This window comes from Microtus oregoni, unplaced genomic scaffold, assembly GCF_018167655.1.
Source record: "Microtus oregoni isolate MIOR12 unplaced genomic scaffold, Mior012 000007F_ref0000211, whole genome shotgun sequence".
Taxonomy (NCBI): domain Eukaryota; kingdom Metazoa; phylum Chordata; class Mammalia; order Rodentia; family Cricetidae; genus Microtus; species Microtus oregoni.
In genome coordinates this window covers 53614483-53632249 of record NW_024543066.1, presented here as the reverse complement: position 1 = coordinate 53632249, position 17767 = coordinate 53614483, and the positions used below count along the sequence as shown (strand labels likewise).

Below are 17767 nucleotides of genomic sequence, written 5' to 3'. Positions count from 1 at the left end.
ATCACCCCAGAAGAGGAGCCTTGGTGGCCTAAAGGACAAGCACTCTGGACAGAGCTGCTTCTCATGACAGCGCAGAACACAATCTGAGGGCCACGTGCTTCATTTCCATCTAGACTGGCTGAGGCTAGTGCTCTGGCTGTTCCTCAATATATTCTGAGAAAACTTATGAATTTCCCAGTATCTGGGACAAAAGATAAAGTGGGAAAAGCAGAGTGAAGAGGCAAGGTCTGGAAACTAGCCTCGGATCCACGGAAACAGGCAAGGTCTGGAGACGAGCCTCGGATCCACGTAAACACAGGCAAGGGCTGGAGACTAGCCTCGGATCCACGGAAACAGGCAAGGGCTGGAGACTAGCCTCGGATCCACGTAAACAGGCAAGGGCTGGAGACTAGCCTCGGATCCACGGAAACAGGCAAGGGCTGGAGACTAGCCTCGGATCCACGGAAACAGGCAAGGGCTGGAGACTAGCCTCGGATCCACGGAAACAGGCAAGGGCTGGAGACTAGCCTCGGATCCACGGAAACAGGCAAGGGCTGGAGACTAGCCTCGGATCCACGGAAACAGGCAAGGGCTGGAGACTAGCCTCGGATCCACGGAAACAGGCAAGGGCTGGAGACTAGCCTCGGTTCCGTGTAAACAGGCAAGGGCTGGAGACTAGCCTCGGGTCCGTGTAAACAGGCAAGGGCTGGAGACTAGCCTCGGGTCAGTGTAAACAGGCAAGGGCTGGAGACTAGCCTCGGATCCACGGAAACAGGCAAGGGCTGGAGACTAGCCTCGGATCCGTGTAAACACAGGCAAGGGCTGGAGACTAGCCTCGGATCCACGGAAACAGGCAAGGGCTGGAGACTAGCCTCGGATCCACGTAAACACAGGCAAGGGCTGGAGACTAGCCTCGGATCCGTGTAAACACAGGCACTTGGCCCATGCTAGAGTAGAACAGATGGATGAGGAGATTAACAACAGTATGAGACTCCTACCTCCCAGCTTGCTACAAAAGGATCCAGGGTCTTTTGCTCACAGGGAGGACAAAAGTTCATTTCTCAGCATGGGAGCTGGAGTAACAGCCCATGTGGAACCCACAGTCTAGGAGTTAAGGGGTTCACTTCCACTGTAAGATCTTTCCCGGCTTTGAAGAAGACACTGCCACCTTACAGCATGTGCGCACACACTCAATATTAAAAATCGACTCTGGTTCGGGAAGACAGCCCTTTCTGTTATCCTCTCAGCCTTTAGCCTCTCCCCACAGGTTAACACCTTGAATCCCATTTGCATTTTCTTCCACAGGGGCTCTCTGGTAAGCAGAGGACAGTGCAGGGACGGCCAAGCTCAGGCACTGGTAGCTGAGGTCTACAACTTATCAGTGCTTACAGACAGAACTACAAAGAATCAACTTTATTTGTCACTCGGGGTTAGTTTCTCTTCTTGCCCTTGCCAGTGACCTTGGCTGGTGTGAGCACTGGCGCTGTTGCCTGGTACAGCGTGGAGGAGATCTTGTTGATGTAGTACAGGCCAACCATGGAGAAGATGAAGCTACAGGATAAAGAGAAAACAGCACATCAATAGGCATGCTGCTAGCAGGGCGGACACAAGTTTCAGGGAAAGAATTCCGGTTTTGGTTTGGGAAATCAGGAAAGAACAAAAATGAGAAAACGGAAGGACTGGCAACATCACAGGGGATCTGGTAACAAGAAACAGGCATCCCTGTACCCCTTGCCCAGCCGTCAGCTACATACCAGGTGGTGACACAGACGCGGTGGATGAGGCCAGATGCAAAGAGTGCCAACAGCAAGCAGAGGAGGACTGGGGAGGCAAGAACAAGGATGCTGGAAAAGGGATGTCCTGGTGGGCACACACCTTCAATTCCAGCCCTCGGGAGGCAGAGGCAGGCGGAGCTCTGGGAGTCTGAGGTCAGCCTGGTCTACACAGAGAAACCCTGTCTTGAAAAGAAAAAAAATCAAAAACAAAAAGTAAAGAAATGTCCTGCTAAAAGTCGAGAGTTCAGAGGGCCTTAACATTGTTCAGAACACGGCAGTGAGATCTGGAGTTGTGTTTGGTTTTTGTTTTACTCGCTTTGCTACACATCCCATTTAACTTCCTGGCCATCTCCCGCCACCACCAAAAAAACCAAAACAACCCGTGCCCTCCCCAAAACAAGAGGAAGCTGAATACAGTGGTACGTGCCTCCATAGCTCAAGCAGAAGGACCCTTAAACCCAGGAATTCAAGACAACACAGTGAGATCCTGCCTCAAAAGCAAATTAATAAATAAAATTTACTAGCAAGGCTTGGAGAACAAGACTCATTCCCATTATTTAGGAAGAGACCTAAGGCCTGACAGACAGGAGGGGGTTAGAGGGCAGAAGGGTGAAGAGGCTCCACCTGCCCAGCCGAAGCCAGCAGGGAAGGCAAAGACAAGGATTTTTGTCCCCCAACAACGGTTTCTTTCAGGAAATAATGGTGATGGTACATGTGGAATGAAGTTTAAGAGACAGAGTTCTAGAAACCTGCACCAGTGAGGCGAGGACGGACCGGTCGGTGTTCCTGGGTCAACCTTTCACACGACTGCAACTGCTAGGAGTTTCTGTGTGGCTTTCCAGAGGGGATTTTGTCCTGATGCTGACTTTGCTTTGTAAACTTAATTATCCACAAATGATTAAACCATCAGATCTTTAAGGGAACCATCTACCAAGGATTATCAAAAACTGATCTACCAGGGCTGGATATGTGGAGCTGGTGGAGTTCTTGCCTATCTTGAATGACGCCCTGGGTTCCATACCAGCACTTGGGTGGGGGCTGGGGGGGTCAGCAGTTCAAGGGTTCAAAGTCATCCTTGGCCACATTGTAAGTTCAAGGGGAGAAGGAGGAAAGAGAGAGCTCTAACAGTGATTCTCTCTTCTCCTCTGGTTGGGAGTCCTGCTATCGTTTATCAGTAACATCCCAGTAAGTACCACCTTCACAATCCCCTCAAGAGAACCCTAGGGGCTGGAGAGATGGCTCAGTGGTTAAGAGCACTGCCTGCTCTTCCAAAGGTCCTGAGTTCAATTCCCAGCAACCACATGGTGGCTCACAACCATCTGTAATGAGGTCTGGTGTCCTCTTCTGGCCTGCAGACATACACACAGACAGAATATTGTATACATAATAAATAAATAAATATTTAAAAAAAAAAAAGAGAACCCTAGTACGGACTCAATTTCACATCAAAAATCCCTCAGTGAACTTGTCTTGCTTCCTTTTCTCACAGGGGCAAAAACCACCTTCCTGAGGATGCCAATCAAACATCAGCTCCAACTTAACTGTGCTCAAAACCTTTCCTGGGAGCAAGCCAAGTTTCCTTTTTCTTTCTTCTTTTTGTCTTTGTGCTTCTCTTCCAGTTCCAATGCCAGGAGCTGGACAAAATGCTTGATCCAAAAGCACTCTGTCCTCAAGACAGTTTTAGCAAACGTATTTCTCCGGTACCATCTTAACCACAGGGAAATTTAGCATCATGTTTGGGACAGGTTAGAAGAGTTCAACCAACTACCGAGTTTCACTTACTCTCTGGGAAGATCTTTGCTTGGAAACCTTTACCAAAGACCAGATTCTCGAGATTATTGAAGGCCTGGGTTGAGGGAATTAAGGAGAAACTCCTGCAACAAGACAGGACTGGGGAGTAAGAGACAAGCAAAGCCCAGGGCTGGGGAGGAGGAGAAACGTAAAAGCCCACGCAGTCCCCTACCCATCTTCTGTTCAAACACCTCCACCGCAACCCCTTTTCCAGCGTAGAGAGGATACAGTCAGGGAGAAGACGAAAAGGCCGGAGCCCAGCAGGCCCCCCTGAATAGTGAGCCACTCGGTGGAGGCCAGCTGGCGGCTGTATATCTGCATGCCAGCGAAGAGCAGCAGGGATAGGAGGGAGGACAGCGCCAAGGAGGTTCCGGTACCGACTACTGGGGATGAGAAAATGAGTCAAACAAAGCTTCAGGCAGATTCGCCCCGGAGTTCGGTCCGCCAACCACTTCCAAGCGCTCGGGGTACTGCAGCCACACTCCCTCCCCTCACCCCACGGCGACCTCCAGGAACCCCCGGCACCCACACCCAAGTTCCCGCCTGTCCCGAGGAAATGCCAGGGCCCTGGAAACCAGGACACGTCAGCCTTACGGAGGCTACCGGGAAAAGAGGGCTACCCCAACGCCCACCCCCGCTAGGGCAGCCCGGGGATTCCGCCGGTCCGGTTACCCATCACGCCCCGCCCGTGGGTCCAATCTGTGCCTCTGGCAGAGAAGGAGAGGAGCCAAAGCCGACGCGGGTGTCTGTACGCAGGCGTCGGGGCCAACGTGGACTCGCTTTACTTCTTCCTCTAGGCTCCTTGGACGCAGCGCCCTCTTGCGGCAAGGAGGAAATAGTGCTTCGAGGAGCATTCTAGGCCACCGCCCTGCTTGGTCTCCAGCCTTCTGCACCTAGGGGCTTCTGCTGCCTCTCAGGACCAGCTGCATTCATTCATGGGGTCATGGCCTAGAATCACCTATGTCTTCTTTGCTATTTATGTCATCTGTAGTACAAGTTCCTCAGACCTCCCTGCCCTACTCTGGTTGCCTCAACATCTCCGAAGACATGCCCCACCCAAAATGTAGCACTCTCAACCAGGAGTTGGTCTTCCTCTGAAATCAGCCTCTTGCCCTATGTGAGTAGGATGAGGAGGGATCGATGAAAGATTCTAATAGAAGGAATCGTTCCTTTCTCGAATGCCCTTCCAGGTTAGCCACCCCCTAGACCGCCTTTGAAGAACCACGTGGGAAGAACTATTTCCCACCCCCAACCTCGACGGGCGCAGTTCGAGGCAGGTCCCTGGAGCATGCGCAATGACATCTCACCCTCCCCACCCCTTCCCACACCCCACCCGGCTCCTGCATTAAGCCCCAGGTTCGCAGCAGCAGCCCGGTCGGGCCACTGGGGGCGGGCGGGCACAGTTGGGCCATGGCTGAGGGTGAGGATATGCAGACCTTCACTTCCATCATGGATGCACTAGTCCGCATCAGTGTGAGTTAAGGTGGGGTCAAGGGGAAGGGAGGGGTGTAAGAGGGTCGGGGAAAGCCAGCTCCTTGAACAGGTGGGGGTCCAGGAAGAGTCTGGAATGTAGAGACAGGGCTAGTTATGACAGAAATAACGGGAAGCGGAGTGCAGGTGTGCAGGGATCTGAGTGCCCTAAAGACTCCCGTCTGCCGGGGTGTAGGCAGCGAGAAGCGGTCCGGACCCAGCGGGTAGGCTTGGGGCAGCGGCCAGCAGTGCACCAGGGTTATGAGATGGGGCATGTGAGAGCTTGGATGTTTTCCAAGAAACTGAGAACAGGTCGGGGGGGGGGGGATGATGAAAAAGCTTTCCCTAGGTGCAGTTCCCAATTTGGACCCCTCCCGACCCCCCACCCTACCACCCCCACCCCCTGCGAGCTGCCGTGCAATCTGCGGTTGCCATGGCAACCCGTGCCCGGCTCTCCCAGAGGCGGTGCCAACCCTACTCCCCCCCACCACTTCCTTCCCCCCTCCCTCCCTGTCCCTCCCTCCTTTGTGTCAGCTGCGCCCCTGACCGGGATGGCTGCGAAGAGAGGGACCAAGGTGAGGTGTGGGGGTGGGGAATAGCCAGAAGACCCCTCACCAAAAGGGGGAGGGGTACTTCCGGTGGGGAGGGGGCAAGTAGGCGGGGCCCTCCCCCTCCCCCAGATTGCGCGAAGGGTTGCAGCAGGCCCAGTTTCTCCACCAGACTGGGCTGGAGACCTCGAATATTGGAGGCGAAGAGGAATGGCTTGATTTTGGGAGACGGGAAGAAATAGAAGTGAAGAATGGAGGATGGGCACTGGGGTGGCCACGGGCTAGTGCCCATCCGGCTCGGAGAGCTAGCGCTCCCTGGTCGCGGGGAACTGTCATGCGCCTAAGGGTTGCTAAGAAAAGGGGGCGGGGGACAGCACCCAGATGTAGAATGGGTGGTGCCCTTGAAATAAATCCCAGAAGCCGGCCGGTGAATCAGAGATGGAGGGATGGAGACAGGTGAGCAGGGAGGACTGCCTGCCAGCTCTGCTGAATCCGGAGTGATGGGGGTGGGGCGTGATGCTAGGGGAAGCCTGAGCTCCAACCATACCTTCGTGCTGGGCCTTAAGCGCTCCAAGGGGGAACAGAAACAGGAGAGAGAGAGCTGGAAAGGTGTGTGGACCAACCAAGACAGGTTCTGGGCCAAAACAGTAGCTTGTACTGCCAAAGGACCCGATGAGAAACGCCCGAGTGTCCTCGCTCTCACACAGCCTCCTGTCTTTCCACAGACAAGCATGAAGAACATGGAGAAGGAGCTGCTGTGCCCAGTGTGCCAAGAGATGTACAAGCAGCCGCTAGTGCTGCCTTGTACCCACAACGTGTGCCAGGCCTGTGCCAGGGAGGTCTTGGGCCAGCAGGGCTACCTAGGCCATGGTGGGGACCCCAGTTCGGAACCCACTTCTCCTGCTTCTACTCCTTCTACCCGAAGCCCCCGCCTCTCTCGGAGAACTCTCCCCAAGCCAGATCGTTTGGACCGGCTCCTTAAGTCAGGTGGGGCTGGGGTTTGTGGGATGGGGTGCAGAAAGATGGGAGAGGGTCGGCGCATCTGTTCTGGGGTGGAACTACTTACTGCTTACCTGGATTCTTAGGAGGGCTGAGCTCTGATGCAATGAAAGTCCAGTTTTTAATTGAGCAGAGGCCATCCACCGCCAGTCAGCTGTAATTCTAACCTCTGCCTACTGGGTCCTCCCACAGGCTTCGGGACATACCCTGGGCGGAAGCGGGGTGCCTTGCACCCCCAGACGATCATATTCCCGTGCCCAGCCTGCCAAGGCGATGTGGAGCTGGGGGAGCGCGGCCTTTCTGGGCTTTTCCGAAACCTGACCCTAGAGCGCGTGGTGGAGAGGTACCGACAGAGTGTGAGCGTGGGAGGCGCCATCCTGTGCCAGTTGTGCAAGCCCCCACCTCTAGAGGCCACCAAGGGCTGCACCGAGTGTCGAGCGACCTTCTGCAATGAATGCTTCAAGCTCTTCCACCCCTGGGGCACTCAGAAGGCCCAGCATGAGCCCACTCTGCCCACTCTCTCATTCCGCCCCAAGGTGAGCCAGTTCTTGCGGGGTCTGAAGTGGGAGGGGCATGGTGGTACTGAACCAATGGTTGGGGGTGGCTGGCATTTGGGCTTCCAAAGGGTGGTGGGCCAGGTTGAGTTTTTGTCTGTGTGTGTATGAGTATGTGTGTATGTGTGTGAATAGTGTATATGTGTGAGTGTGTGTGCACACACATGTTTGTGTGTGTGTGAGAGAGAGAGACAGACGGGTCTTAGAGCTGGAGAGACGGCTCTGTGATTAAGAGCTCTTCCAGAGAATCCCAGTTTGCTTCCCTGTAATTTCCACTCCCAGCTCCAGGGGATACAACCCCTCTGGCCTCTTCAGGCACTCACACGCACATTTCCACACATAGCCACACACATACATGTAATTCAAAATGAAATACTAAGAAAGCAAGACAGAGCCTACACTAGCCTTGAACTCACGGCACGCCCCTTGCCTCCACTTCCTGAGTACTAGACATGCACCGCCACATCTGGCCGTCCCTGACGGCCCGGCTCTAACATTCACTGACCAGGTGATCCTTCACATCTGGCCGCCTGACTGCCTGTCTCTAACATTCACTAACCAGGTGATCCTTCACATCTGGCTGCCTGATGGCCCATCTCTAACATTCACTGACCAGGTGATCCTTCACATCTGGCCGCCTGACGGCCCGTCTCTAACATTCACTGACCAGGTGATCCTTCACATCTGTCCGCCTGACGGCCCGTCTCTAACATTCACTGACCAGGAGATTTCAGTATCTATGCACAAACTCATCTCATCTGCTGCACGCAGATGAGAGAATCTACCTGCGATATCTGTACCCGAAAGACTGTTGATAGGATCGCAGGAGATATTGTTGCCTAAAAAAGTGTTATCTGGCCAACCATGGCAGCACACGCCTGAGTTCCCAGCACTTGGAAGGTTAAATCAAGAGACTTGGAAGTTGAAGGTCAGCCTGGGCTACACAGGAAAACTCTATCTCAAAAAAAGTTGTGTATAGCCAGGCAATAGTGGCACATATCTTTAGTCCAGCACTCGAGAGGCAGGGGCAGGCAGATCTCTGTGACCAGCTTGGTCTACAATAGAGTTCCAGGATAGCCAGGACTGTTACACAGGAAAAACCCTGTCTCGAAAAAACAACAACAAAAAGTTGTTTATATGCAGGATGCATATTCATATTCATGGGTACAGCTGTGAACAAAGATGAGCTACAGGGTTATATTAATTATCATCATTGTTGTTATTACTGCATACATATCGGTGGGAAGTAGATGAGGGGAGAGCGGTGCCAGTGAAGGGGACATTGTACTGTTCAGAAGTGTTTTAATGCCAGTATCCACCACCAGGTGGCACTAGGGAGCACCACCGCTATTTCCACTCCCATCAAGGCTGGAGGAGGGTAACCAATTGCTGGTAGGTCAGCACGCTCACAGACGCCGCTGTCTGTTTCACTGTCCTTTGTACCCCTAGGGTCTGATGTGTCCAGACCACAAGGAAGAGGTGACTCACTACTGTAAGACATGCCAAAGACTGGTGTGTCAACTCTGCAGGGTACGGCGCACCCACAGTGGACACAAGATCACTCCAGTGCTCAGTGCCTACCAGGCCCTCAAGGTAAAGACCCCTACTTACTCAGCCCCAGGCTCAAACACACCAGCACACCCCTCCTAATTACTTGCCTCTGCAGAGTCAGGATGACGCCCACCTCCTTCTTTGCCCTTAGGATAAGCTGACAAAGAGCCTGGCATACATCTTGGGAAACCAGGACACAGTACAGACCCAGATCTGTGAGCTGGAAGAGACCATCAGGCATACTGAGGTGAGGAAAGGCGTGGATGTGGGCCTCGGATCCTGCTTGGATGGGCATGCCCCCCCTTGCCTTGCTGCCAGTTCAGAGCCCGCAGGAGGAAGATGTGTGTGGGTGGAGGCTCTGGTTAAACTTCATGGGCAAGCACACCAGTGCCTGGCTTAGGCTGTAGCTAGGGCTGCAATGGGGGTAGGAGTGCCACAGCTGGGGGCTAAGAAGCTCAGATGCGCCTCGGTTCAGCCTAGCATGGATACAACCCTACAACTAGGGGTCAGGCGAGGCACAAACAGCTTCTGCAAGGTTGTCTGAGTTAGCTGAGGTGGGAATGGATGGTAATGATGGCATAGCCAGCAGTGCGTCATAGCTAGTGTAATCCAAAAGTGGACATTACAGCAAACATGGCCTTTCTTGTTTGGGTGAGACATTAAGAGATTAATTAATTAATTATAGCCAGGCAGTGGTGGTGCACGCTTTTAATCCCAGCACTCGGGAGGCAGAGACAGGTGGATCTCTGTGAGTTTGAGGCCAGCCTGGTCTACAGAGTGAGTTCCAGGACAGGTTCCAAAGCTATTGGGAAACACTGTTTCAAAAGAAAAAAAGAAAGAAAGAAAAGAGAGAGATTAAGACTATGAAAGAGCTAAGGCAAAATATGGCCAGTTAGTGTAACGACGACCACAAGCTGCAGTCCCTAGAGGAGCTATAGTCTCAGAGAGGGCCCTTTGCTGTATTTTCTGACGTGCATCAAGACAGAAGGGTTCTCCGGAGAAGGCTCTCCTTGACTCACTAGAGCCGTACGATCTTGTTCGCCAGACACTGGTGTTGAGGCTTCAATGTACCCAAATAACCAACTATTTAAAGCAGCTCTTACTTTCCCCTAGTTTTTGGGCTTTCCCCCTTGGCCTCTTAGCAACATGGCTAAGTCAGCCCAGGTACTCACTCATTTATCACATCTCTTCTTCCCAAGTGCAGCTCTCTAGAATTGACAGTGAGGTTCAGTGGTGAGCACACATCTCCATCACAAAGGGCAAAGGGGCTGGAGAGATGACCCAGCGGGTGAGACACTTACTGTCCTTGCAGAGGAGCCCAGCTCAGTCCCAGCACCTACACGGCAGCTCATGGTCACCTGACCTCCGGCTCCTTCAGGGCTGCTGCACTTGTGTGGTGCTCACAAACACACATAGGCACATACACGGATAAATGAAACCAAGATGGTTTATAAAAAATGTGTTGATCCAGGACAGGCTCCAAAGCCACAGAGAAACCCTGTCTCGAAAAACCAAAAAAAAAAAAAAAAAATGTGTTGAAAGACTGTGTATACCTGCTGCATTAATACATGGTCAAGGCCCCAAATCACCACAATAATAAAACACAAAACTGACAAAATTAAATTTAAATAAATTTGCCGGGCAGTGGTGGCACACACCTTTAATCCCAGCACTCAGGAGGCAGAGGCAGGCGGATCTCTGTGAGTTCGAGGTCAGCCTGGTCTATAAGAGCTAGTTCCAGGACAGGCTCCAAAGCTACAGAGAAACCCTGTCTCAAAAAAAAAAAAAATTAAAGAAATTATTTAAGTTAAAAATGTAACCATTAGGGGCTGGAGAGATGGCTCAGAGGTTAAGAACACTGGCTGTTCTTCCAGAGATCCTGAGTTCAATTCCCAGCAACCACCACATCATGGCTCATAACCCTCTGTAATGAGGTCTTGTGCCCTCTCCTGGCATAGAGGTGTACATGCTGGAGGATCATTGTATATAAAATAAATAAATCTTTTAAAAAAATGTAACCATTATTCTTTTCAAAATTTTTTTTATATTTATTTATTTATTTTTTACGGAGTTAGCCAGAAGAGGGCACCAGACCTCAATACAGATGGTTGTGGACCACCATGTGGTTGCTGGGAATTGAACTCAGGACCTTTGGAAGAGCAGGCAATGATCTTAACCGCTGAGCCATCTCTCCAGCCCTCTTTTCAAAATTTTTGAAAAAATTTTAATCATGTGTCATGCATCCATGTCTCTGTGAGTGTCTGCCATGTGTGTGGGGTGCCCATGGAGTCTCCTGGAGCTGTAGTTGAAGGTGGCTCAGCTATCTTACATAGATTCTAGGAATTGAACTCGGGTCCTCTGAAGGAGCAATATTTGCTATTAACTGCTGAGTCATCTCTCCAGCACCTGAATTATTATTATTATTTTAATTTTTCAAGACAGGTTTTTTTTCTGTGTAGCTCTGGCTGTTCTGAAACTCGCTCTTTAGACCAGGCTGGCCACGGACTCAGAGATCCTCCTGCCTCCTGCCTCCTAAGTACTGAGATTAAAGACATGCACCACCACCACCAACAGGCCTTAATTATCCTTTTTTTTTTTTAATTAAGCTGGTCACAATGATCCCAGTGATCCTAGGACTGAGAGGGATCTCTCTCTACACAGCAAGTTCAAGGCCATCCTGGGTTATGTGAAACCCTGTCTCTTATAGAGATCCCCAAGAAAAGGCTGGAGAGATGATTCAGTAGTTAGGAGCACTGGCTGTTCTCCCAGAGAACCCTGATTTGGTGGCTCACAACTGTCTGTGGTTCTGTTCTGTAGTATCATGCCCTCTTCTGGTCTTCACAGGTACCAGACACACACTTGTGTACATACATACATACAGGCAAACACCTGTACACATAAAATAATAAAAATGCATTTTAAAAGATCCCCAAGTAGGTATCAAATTAATATGACTTTTGTACTTTTCTCCTGTGTTAGTTTGGTTTCTTAGATCAAACCAAAAATCTAGGAAATAAAAGGGGCCTCTCTCTCCTCTCGCCTACAACTATGGTGTAGCACTCAGGAAAGTCAGCACAGATGATCGGGGGGTGACCACACCTGCGGCGTAGGTGCCTTGCCGTGACCCTGGCCCAATTGAGATGGCTGGGTTAAATTTGCCCAGATTCCCTAGGACAGTATGGTATGGCGTCTTAGGTCCAAGCGCTGCTGTCTCCAAGAAGACAGTTCGGTCACTCATCCCTTGGGTATTGCTCCTTGGACAGGTGAGTGGTCAGCAGGCGAAGGAGGAGGTGTCACAGCTGGTTCGGGGACTGGGGGCCGTGCTGGAAGAGAAGCGGGCCTCTCTGCTGCAGGCCATCGAAGAGTGCCAGCAAGAACGGTTATCACGGCTCAGCGCCCAGATGCACGAACATCAGAGCCTGCTGGACGGCTCGGGTTTGGTGGGTTATGCCCAGGAAGTCCTTAAGGAAACAGATCAGCCTTGCTTTGTGCAAGCAGCCAAACAGCTGCATAACAGGTACTGAGGGACATGGTCCAGGGTGCAGGCTGCAGGGAGGTGGGCATCACGGGTGTAGCTAGTGCCTAGGACAACAGTGATTATAGAATATGCAGGTGGAGAGCCGGAGCCCCAGGAATTTTCATGTGGTCAGACTGATGCTAGTGTCTTCTGAGGAGTGAGGTGGAGACCTGAAGCAGAGAGCGAGGCTCTAGGGTAGGCAGGGCAGTGTCCTGAGGAGGGGTTGCTGACTGCCTGGCCGTGCCTGACCCTTGTCTGCCCCATTCTAGGATTGCCCGAGCTACTGAGGCCCTGCAGACATTCCGGCCAGCTGCCAGCTCCTCCTTCCGCCATTGTCAGCTGGATGTGGGGCGTGAGATGAAGCTGCTGACAGAGCTTAACTTCCTGAGAGGTAAGGAGCTAGCCAGGCCCATGTCCAACCAGAGCCTTCTTCCCTTTCCCCCCAGCAGCGGACCCGGGGGGCAGTGCCCACCAGGGACCTCCTGGCCTCCTGCCTGGCCTGGCCAGCCACTCCCACCCAGCCAACCCCGCCACACCATCCTACCGCGCTCAGCGCTGCTTCTCCCTCTCTCTTTGTAGGCTGTGGCCACGGCGGACTGTGCTCCGGAACACCCCAGGCAAGTCAGCAGCCCTGCCCTGGGGGCCCTGCTACCCGCCGGGCCCCCTCCCTATTCCCTCCCCGTGCTCCCACACAGCTTGGCCACCCACATATTGCTTCCTTCTGTCCCAGTGTACTCTGAATTCTTGGTCTTCCCACTTGACAAATGCCCTGTCTCTTCTACCTTCTTTAGGCTATTGCATAATCCTGGTTCTCCTGACCTCTCCTTATCTTGGCCCTTGCCCTCTGGACTTTCCTTCTCTTTCTCTTGACCCACATTCACTGCCCGGCTTACTCTCCTCTGCTCCCTTTCTGTTTTCTGTCTTGCTAACCCTGTTACCCCCCTCCTGACCCTTTCGCATCCCTTCCTGCTCAGGGCTCTCTTGCCTGGGTTCCAGTAGCCTTTCCTGCCTCATTCTGGGGCTTCTCCTAACTCAGAGAACCTACGCTTGTAAGGGCCCTCAGAACGCAATTGGTCTGACGCTGTCATTTGAGTGAGGAGAAAGCTGAGGCCCAGAGAGGGAAAGAGGGTAGTGGCAGACTTAGACCAGTTTGGGCTCCTGCTCCCTGCCCAGCACTTGCCCACTTCTTTCCCCTTTGGGCCCTGTCTTGCCCACCCAGGTTTCTTCCCCCGGCTCCCTCACCTACACTCACCCCCCGGCTCCCGCTGCTTCCTCTTTCCTGCCTGCCCCTTTCTCCGTGCCAGGCCAGCGGCCAGACCCTGACTGACCCCTGTTGTCTCTTCCCACAGTGCCTGAGGCTCCTGTCATTGACACCCAGCGCACCTTCGCCTACGACCAAATCTTCCTGTGCTGGCGGCTGCCCCCCCACTCACCACCTGCCTGGCATTACACCGTTGAATTCCGGCGTACGGATGTCCCGGCCCAGCCAGGCCCTGCACGCTGGCAGCGTCGGGAGGAGGTGAGGGGCACCAGTGCCCTTCTTGAGAACCCTGACACAGGCTCTGTGTATGTGCTGCGTGTCCGTGGCTGCAACAAGGCTGGCTATGGAGAGTACAGTGAGGATGTGCATCTGCACACGCCTCCAGCCCCTGGTGAGTAGACAGACGCATAGCTTCATTGGTGAAGGTGTTCGTGTAGAGGGCACAGAATGGCCCAGGTACTTAGCTGGTTCCCAATGGGCACAGGAAGAGCAGTTGAATACAATTTGTTTATTTATTTATTTATCTATCTATTTATTTATTTATCTATTTTGGTTTTTCGAGACAGGGTTTCTCTGTGGTTTTGGAGCCTGTCCTGGAACTAGCTCTTGTAGACCAGGCTGGTCTCGAACTCACAGAGATCCACCTGCCTCTGCCTCCCAAGGGCTGGGATTAAAGGCGTGCGCCACCACCGCCCACTACAATTTGATTTATATGATTTGTACAATTTAATTTGTGGGTTACACTCATTTCCTCTGGAGCTAAACTTCCCTGGTTCAAAACCCACCCTTCACAACTGTGTGTCCTTAGCCACAAGTTTTTTTCCTTCTCTGAACTTCAGAGTCTTCTTCTACAGAGGTAATAATAATACTTAATAGAGTGGTTTGATAATTAACACATTATAGACAACACATGTACAGACTTAGCCCTGACTCACAGTAAAGGCTCAGTCCCTGTTAGCGAGGTGGCTTGCCGAGTGTGCTCACCACTTGGGTAAAGGTCAGAAGAGATGAGGTTGGGTATAGGGCTCAGGTATGAGCATATGAGGGCAGAGCATGAGCGGGAAGTCATGGTCAGTGGAACAGGATGGCTGGAGACGGTGCACAAGGCCAGTGTGGAAGATGGGCTGCAGAGACACGGAGTCAGCTAGAGACCCGCCCGCTAGTCATCTCTGAAGCTCTTCCTGGGGCCACATGCCTATTTGGGGTGCCGCTTTCTTCCCTATGTCCCTATTTCAATTCCCCATGCCCATTCTTTGGGCCCCTTCCAGTTCCTGGTGACACCATGTTCTCTTGACACCATGTTCCCAGTGTTTGTGCTGACACCCATGATTCCCCAGTGCCAGTGTGTGTGCCTGAAACCCTTCCTTCTGTCTTAACCTCCTCCTGCTTCTAGTCCTGCACTTCTTCCTTGATGGCCGCTGGGGTGCGAGCCGAGAGCGGCTAGCTATCAGCAAGGACCAGCGAGCGGTGCGGAGCATTCCGGGGCTTCCCTTGCTGCTGGCTGCCGAGCGGCTGCTCACAGGCTGTCATCTGAGTGTGGACGTGGTCCTGGGTGATGTGGCTGTGACTCAGGGCCGCAGCTACTGGGCCTGTGCAGTAGACCCTGCCTCCTACTTGGTCAAGGTGGGCGTCGGGCTGGAGAGCAAGCTTCAGGAAAGCTTCCAGGGTGCCCCGGATGTGATCAGCCCCAGGTCAGGCCCTTCTGCAAGGGATGGGGGATGAAGCCCTGGGAAAGGAGCTGGGGTTGGCAAGGGTGGTACAGGGAGCACAGATTTGCTGAGGTGGGACTGGGGAGGGGTAAGAGAAAGTAGTATGGACGCCAGACTGGGAGGCTTACGGATGGAAGCGATGTAGACTCAGCAGAAAGGTCTTTGAGGGCGGGGTTTCAGAGTGTATGCCTGGAGAATGGGTTGATAGAAGGCAGAGCTATTCCGTCTTCCTTCCGTCTGTCACTCAGGACCAGTGCTCCACCTATCTAAGCTCCCTGTTTTTTCCCGTAGCACTTCATTTCCATGCGAAGCTGTCTCTCCAAGACCCTTAACCTACCTCTCTCTCACCATCTCAAAGATTCCCTTAAAGCTATCTCTGCAGCCCTCCTCCCCTCCCATGCCTCATTAATACCTCTTCCCACATTTCCCTCCTGAACCTTCTTTCCCAAGTTCTCCATCCTTCAACATCCCATTTCTTCAAGATACCTTCTCCCCAACTAAAATTCCTTTGGAATTCTGTTGTCTGCATCCCTGTATCCCTCTAGCGTCCTGACACTAATCTGTCCTCATCCCTCTTCCACCGCCACCTTCCCGATCCTAGCTCTACACTGCCCCCCCATCTTAATCACTGTGCTATCAGCACCGTGTCCCTCAGCTGACGTCCCTCAGCAGCACCTTTGAGCCTGACAGGCCAAGCCCCTCGTTTCTTCAGTGTGCTCTAGTAACCACCCATCTCTCTTTCCCATAACCCCTTTCTCGTGCACTCTCCTCTCCTTACTTCTTTCTTACACAAACTGAAGCCTCAAGCCTTACACTCTGACCTTTGCCACCTCAACATGTGTTCACCTTAATACCTGCACCCTCTTGTTCCCCAACATCCCACCCTTCCAACATTTCAGCTCCCTGGTCCTTTTCCCATTCCCTTCCTCCACCTCCCAACATCCTCCTTCCCGATTCCCACTCCTACAGATACGACCCGGACAGCGGGCATGACAGCGGTGCCGAAGATGCTACAGTGGAGGCGTTGCCACCCTTTGCCTTCCTCACCATTGGCATGGGCAAGATCCTGCTGGGCTCTGGGGCAAGTTCAAACGCAGGGCTGACAGGGAGGGATGGCCCAGCAGCCAGCTGCACAGTGCCCCTGCCACCCCGCCTGGGCATCTGCTTGGACTACGAGCGGGGGCGAGTTTCCTTCCTGGATGCTGTGTCCTTCCGTGGGCTCCTCGAGTGCCCCCTGGACTGCTCAGGGCCTGTGTGCCCTGCCTTCTGCTTCATTGGTGGTGGCGCTGTACAGCTGCAGGAGCCTGTGGGCACCAAGCCTGAGAGGAAAGTCACCATCGGGGGCTTTGCCAAGCTGGACTGAGCCTTTCAGCCCCCTAATCCAGTCCTGACCTCTGCTCCCCAAGCGTCCAGGCAGCAGGTTGTTTACCCAGCAGCTTATCCCCCACAACTTTCCCTAACTATGTGTGTGGTCCTGCCCCATACCTCCAGCTGTGTCTTCCAAGGGCTTCCCTTGACTGAGGGGCTCTCCCCTCCTTCCCTCTGGATGTCCTCCTTTCTGTGTTACCTGTTGGCCTAGGCTCCAGGCCCGGCCCTTGGAGTCTTAACTAAGGCATAGAAAGCCCCTGACCCATCCCTGTCCTGTGCCCCTGAGGCTATTGGGAGGGAGGGCACCTGGAACAGTGGGTGTGATTGACAGCTCTGCCCTTTGCCTTGCCAAGCTCCCTGCTCCATTGATGCTGAACCACAGCCTTGGCAGCCAGGCTTTGTGCCTCCCCATGAGGGAGGAGGACCTACCATTTTATTTGGGTCCCTATACCCCTCAACCGCATGTCCCTTCTGTCCCTCTTCTCCCTCTTGCATGCTTTTCCTATCCTGCACCCATGCCAACATGCCAAGTCTCCCTTGGGAACCCAACTGAGGCTGGTGTCCCCATTGGGTTGGGCCAAGCTAGGCCTCTGGTGCCTGCTACTGCCTCCTTGCAGTGGGCGTGACTAGGCCTGTGCTGAGCCACAACTGTCGTTCTTGTGGTTTAGAAACAATAAATGGTGACACCAGGCGCATTTCTGATTTCCTGGAGTGTGACCATTCCTGGGAGTTTCCAGTCTAGTTGGCATGGTAATGGCACCCAAGGGATGAAGGTCCCTAAGTTAGGTGTGCCAAGCCTCCCGCAACAGCCAGGCCCCAGCTGACACCCACCGCTGGGAGGGCGTAACACTGACGGCTGGAGTCACACCCAGCTTGGGCATCTGGACCACAGCAATGTACCCTGTGGGGGTGTGGCTGAGAACGTGGTGTGGTGTCTGGGCCCAATGGGGTCAGGGAACTAGAATCACTTCCTCATTCCCAGGGTGCCAGAGAGCCCACCCAGAGGCAGCGGTGGGTGGAATGGCAAAAGGCCAGGGCCTGGTGCCAGCAGCACCCGGATCTATCCCAGCCCTGGCTTATCATGGCTGTATTGACTCTTCTACTGTTATCTGTGGCCCAAGGATTTGCTTCACACCTGGACAACTAAGAATAGAACTACCTTAGGGGCACCATGCCAGCCGGAGAGGGACATGGGCTGGCCCTAGAAGAGAGTCATTGGCGCGGGCTGAGGCCAGGTCAGGGGCA

At 53.2% G+C, this 17767-nt stretch overlaps 2 protein-coding genes across 6 annotated transcripts; one reads left to right on the top strand and one right to left on the bottom strand.

Moving 5' to 3' along the window:
- Positions 1-1377: 1377 nt before the first annotated feature.
- On the bottom strand, positions 1378-4680 carry Krtcap2 (keratinocyte associated protein 2). 2 transcript variants are annotated; one of them, XM_041655990.1, is made up of 5 exons: positions 4218-4680; positions 3774-3925; positions 3537-3600; positions 1734-1800; positions 1378-1530 (listed from the first exon to the last, which is right to left on the bottom strand). In XM_041655990.1, exons 1-5 carry the CDS (start codon positions 4219-4221, stop codon positions 1410-1412), a joined length of 408 nt encoding a protein of 135 aa, XP_041511924.1. In that variant the 5' UTR covers positions 4222-4680; the 3' UTR covers positions 1378-1409. The 2 variants fall into 2 exon arrangements, with proteins under 2 accessions (XP_041511924.1, XP_041511923.1); XM_041655989.1 differs by having other exon boundaries at positions 3774-3928; positions 4218-4677.
- Positions 4681-4878: 198 nt separating this feature from the next.
- Positions 4879-17207, top strand: Trim46 (tripartite motif containing 46). Of its 4 annotated transcripts, none has more exons than XM_041655986.1 (10): positions 4879-5018; positions 6289-6550; positions 6755-7098; positions 8566-8709; positions 8819-8914; positions 11931-12184; positions 12454-12575; positions 13534-13836; positions 14839-15136; positions 16124-17207. In XM_041655986.1, the coding sequence occupies exons 1-10, from the start codon at positions 4956-4958 to the stop codon at positions 16515-16517; spliced, it is 2280 nt and encodes a 759-aa protein (XP_041511920.1). In that variant the 5' UTR covers positions 4879-4955; the 3' UTR covers positions 16518-17207. The 4 variants fall into 4 exon arrangements, with proteins under 4 accessions (XP_041511920.1, XP_041511922.1, XP_041511919.1 ...); XM_041655988.1 differs by having other exon boundaries at positions 4896-5028; XM_041655985.1 differs by lacking the exon at positions 4879-5018 and adding an exon at positions 5058-5590.
- Positions 17208-17767: the final 560 nt, after the last annotated feature.

Excerpts from the sequence above, each read along its gene's own strand:
- Trim46 (XM_041655985.1), top strand. The coding sequence starts at position 5,282 with ATGGGGCATGTGAGAGCTTGGATGTTTTCCAAGAAACTGAGAACAGGT. Across the intron at positions 7,099-8,565 it reads CTCTCTCATTCCGCCCCAAG|GGTCTGATGTGTCCAGACCA; the intron begins GTGAGCCAGTTC and ends TTGTACCCCTAG. Across the intron at positions 13,837-14,838 it reads GCACACGCCTCCAGCCCCTG|TCCTGCACTTCTTCCTTGAT; the intron begins GTGAGTAGACAG and ends TCCTGCTTCTAG.
- Krtcap2 (XM_041655989.1), bottom strand. Across the intron at positions 1,801-3,536 it reads AGCAAAGATCTTCCCAGAGA|TCCTCCTCTGCTTGCTGTTG; the intron begins GTAAGTGAAACT and ends TTGCCTCCCCAG. Across the intron at positions 1,531-1,733 it reads CGCGTCTGTGTCACCACCTG|CTTCATCTTCTCCATGGTTG; the intron begins GTATGTAGCTGA and ends TTTATCCTGTAG.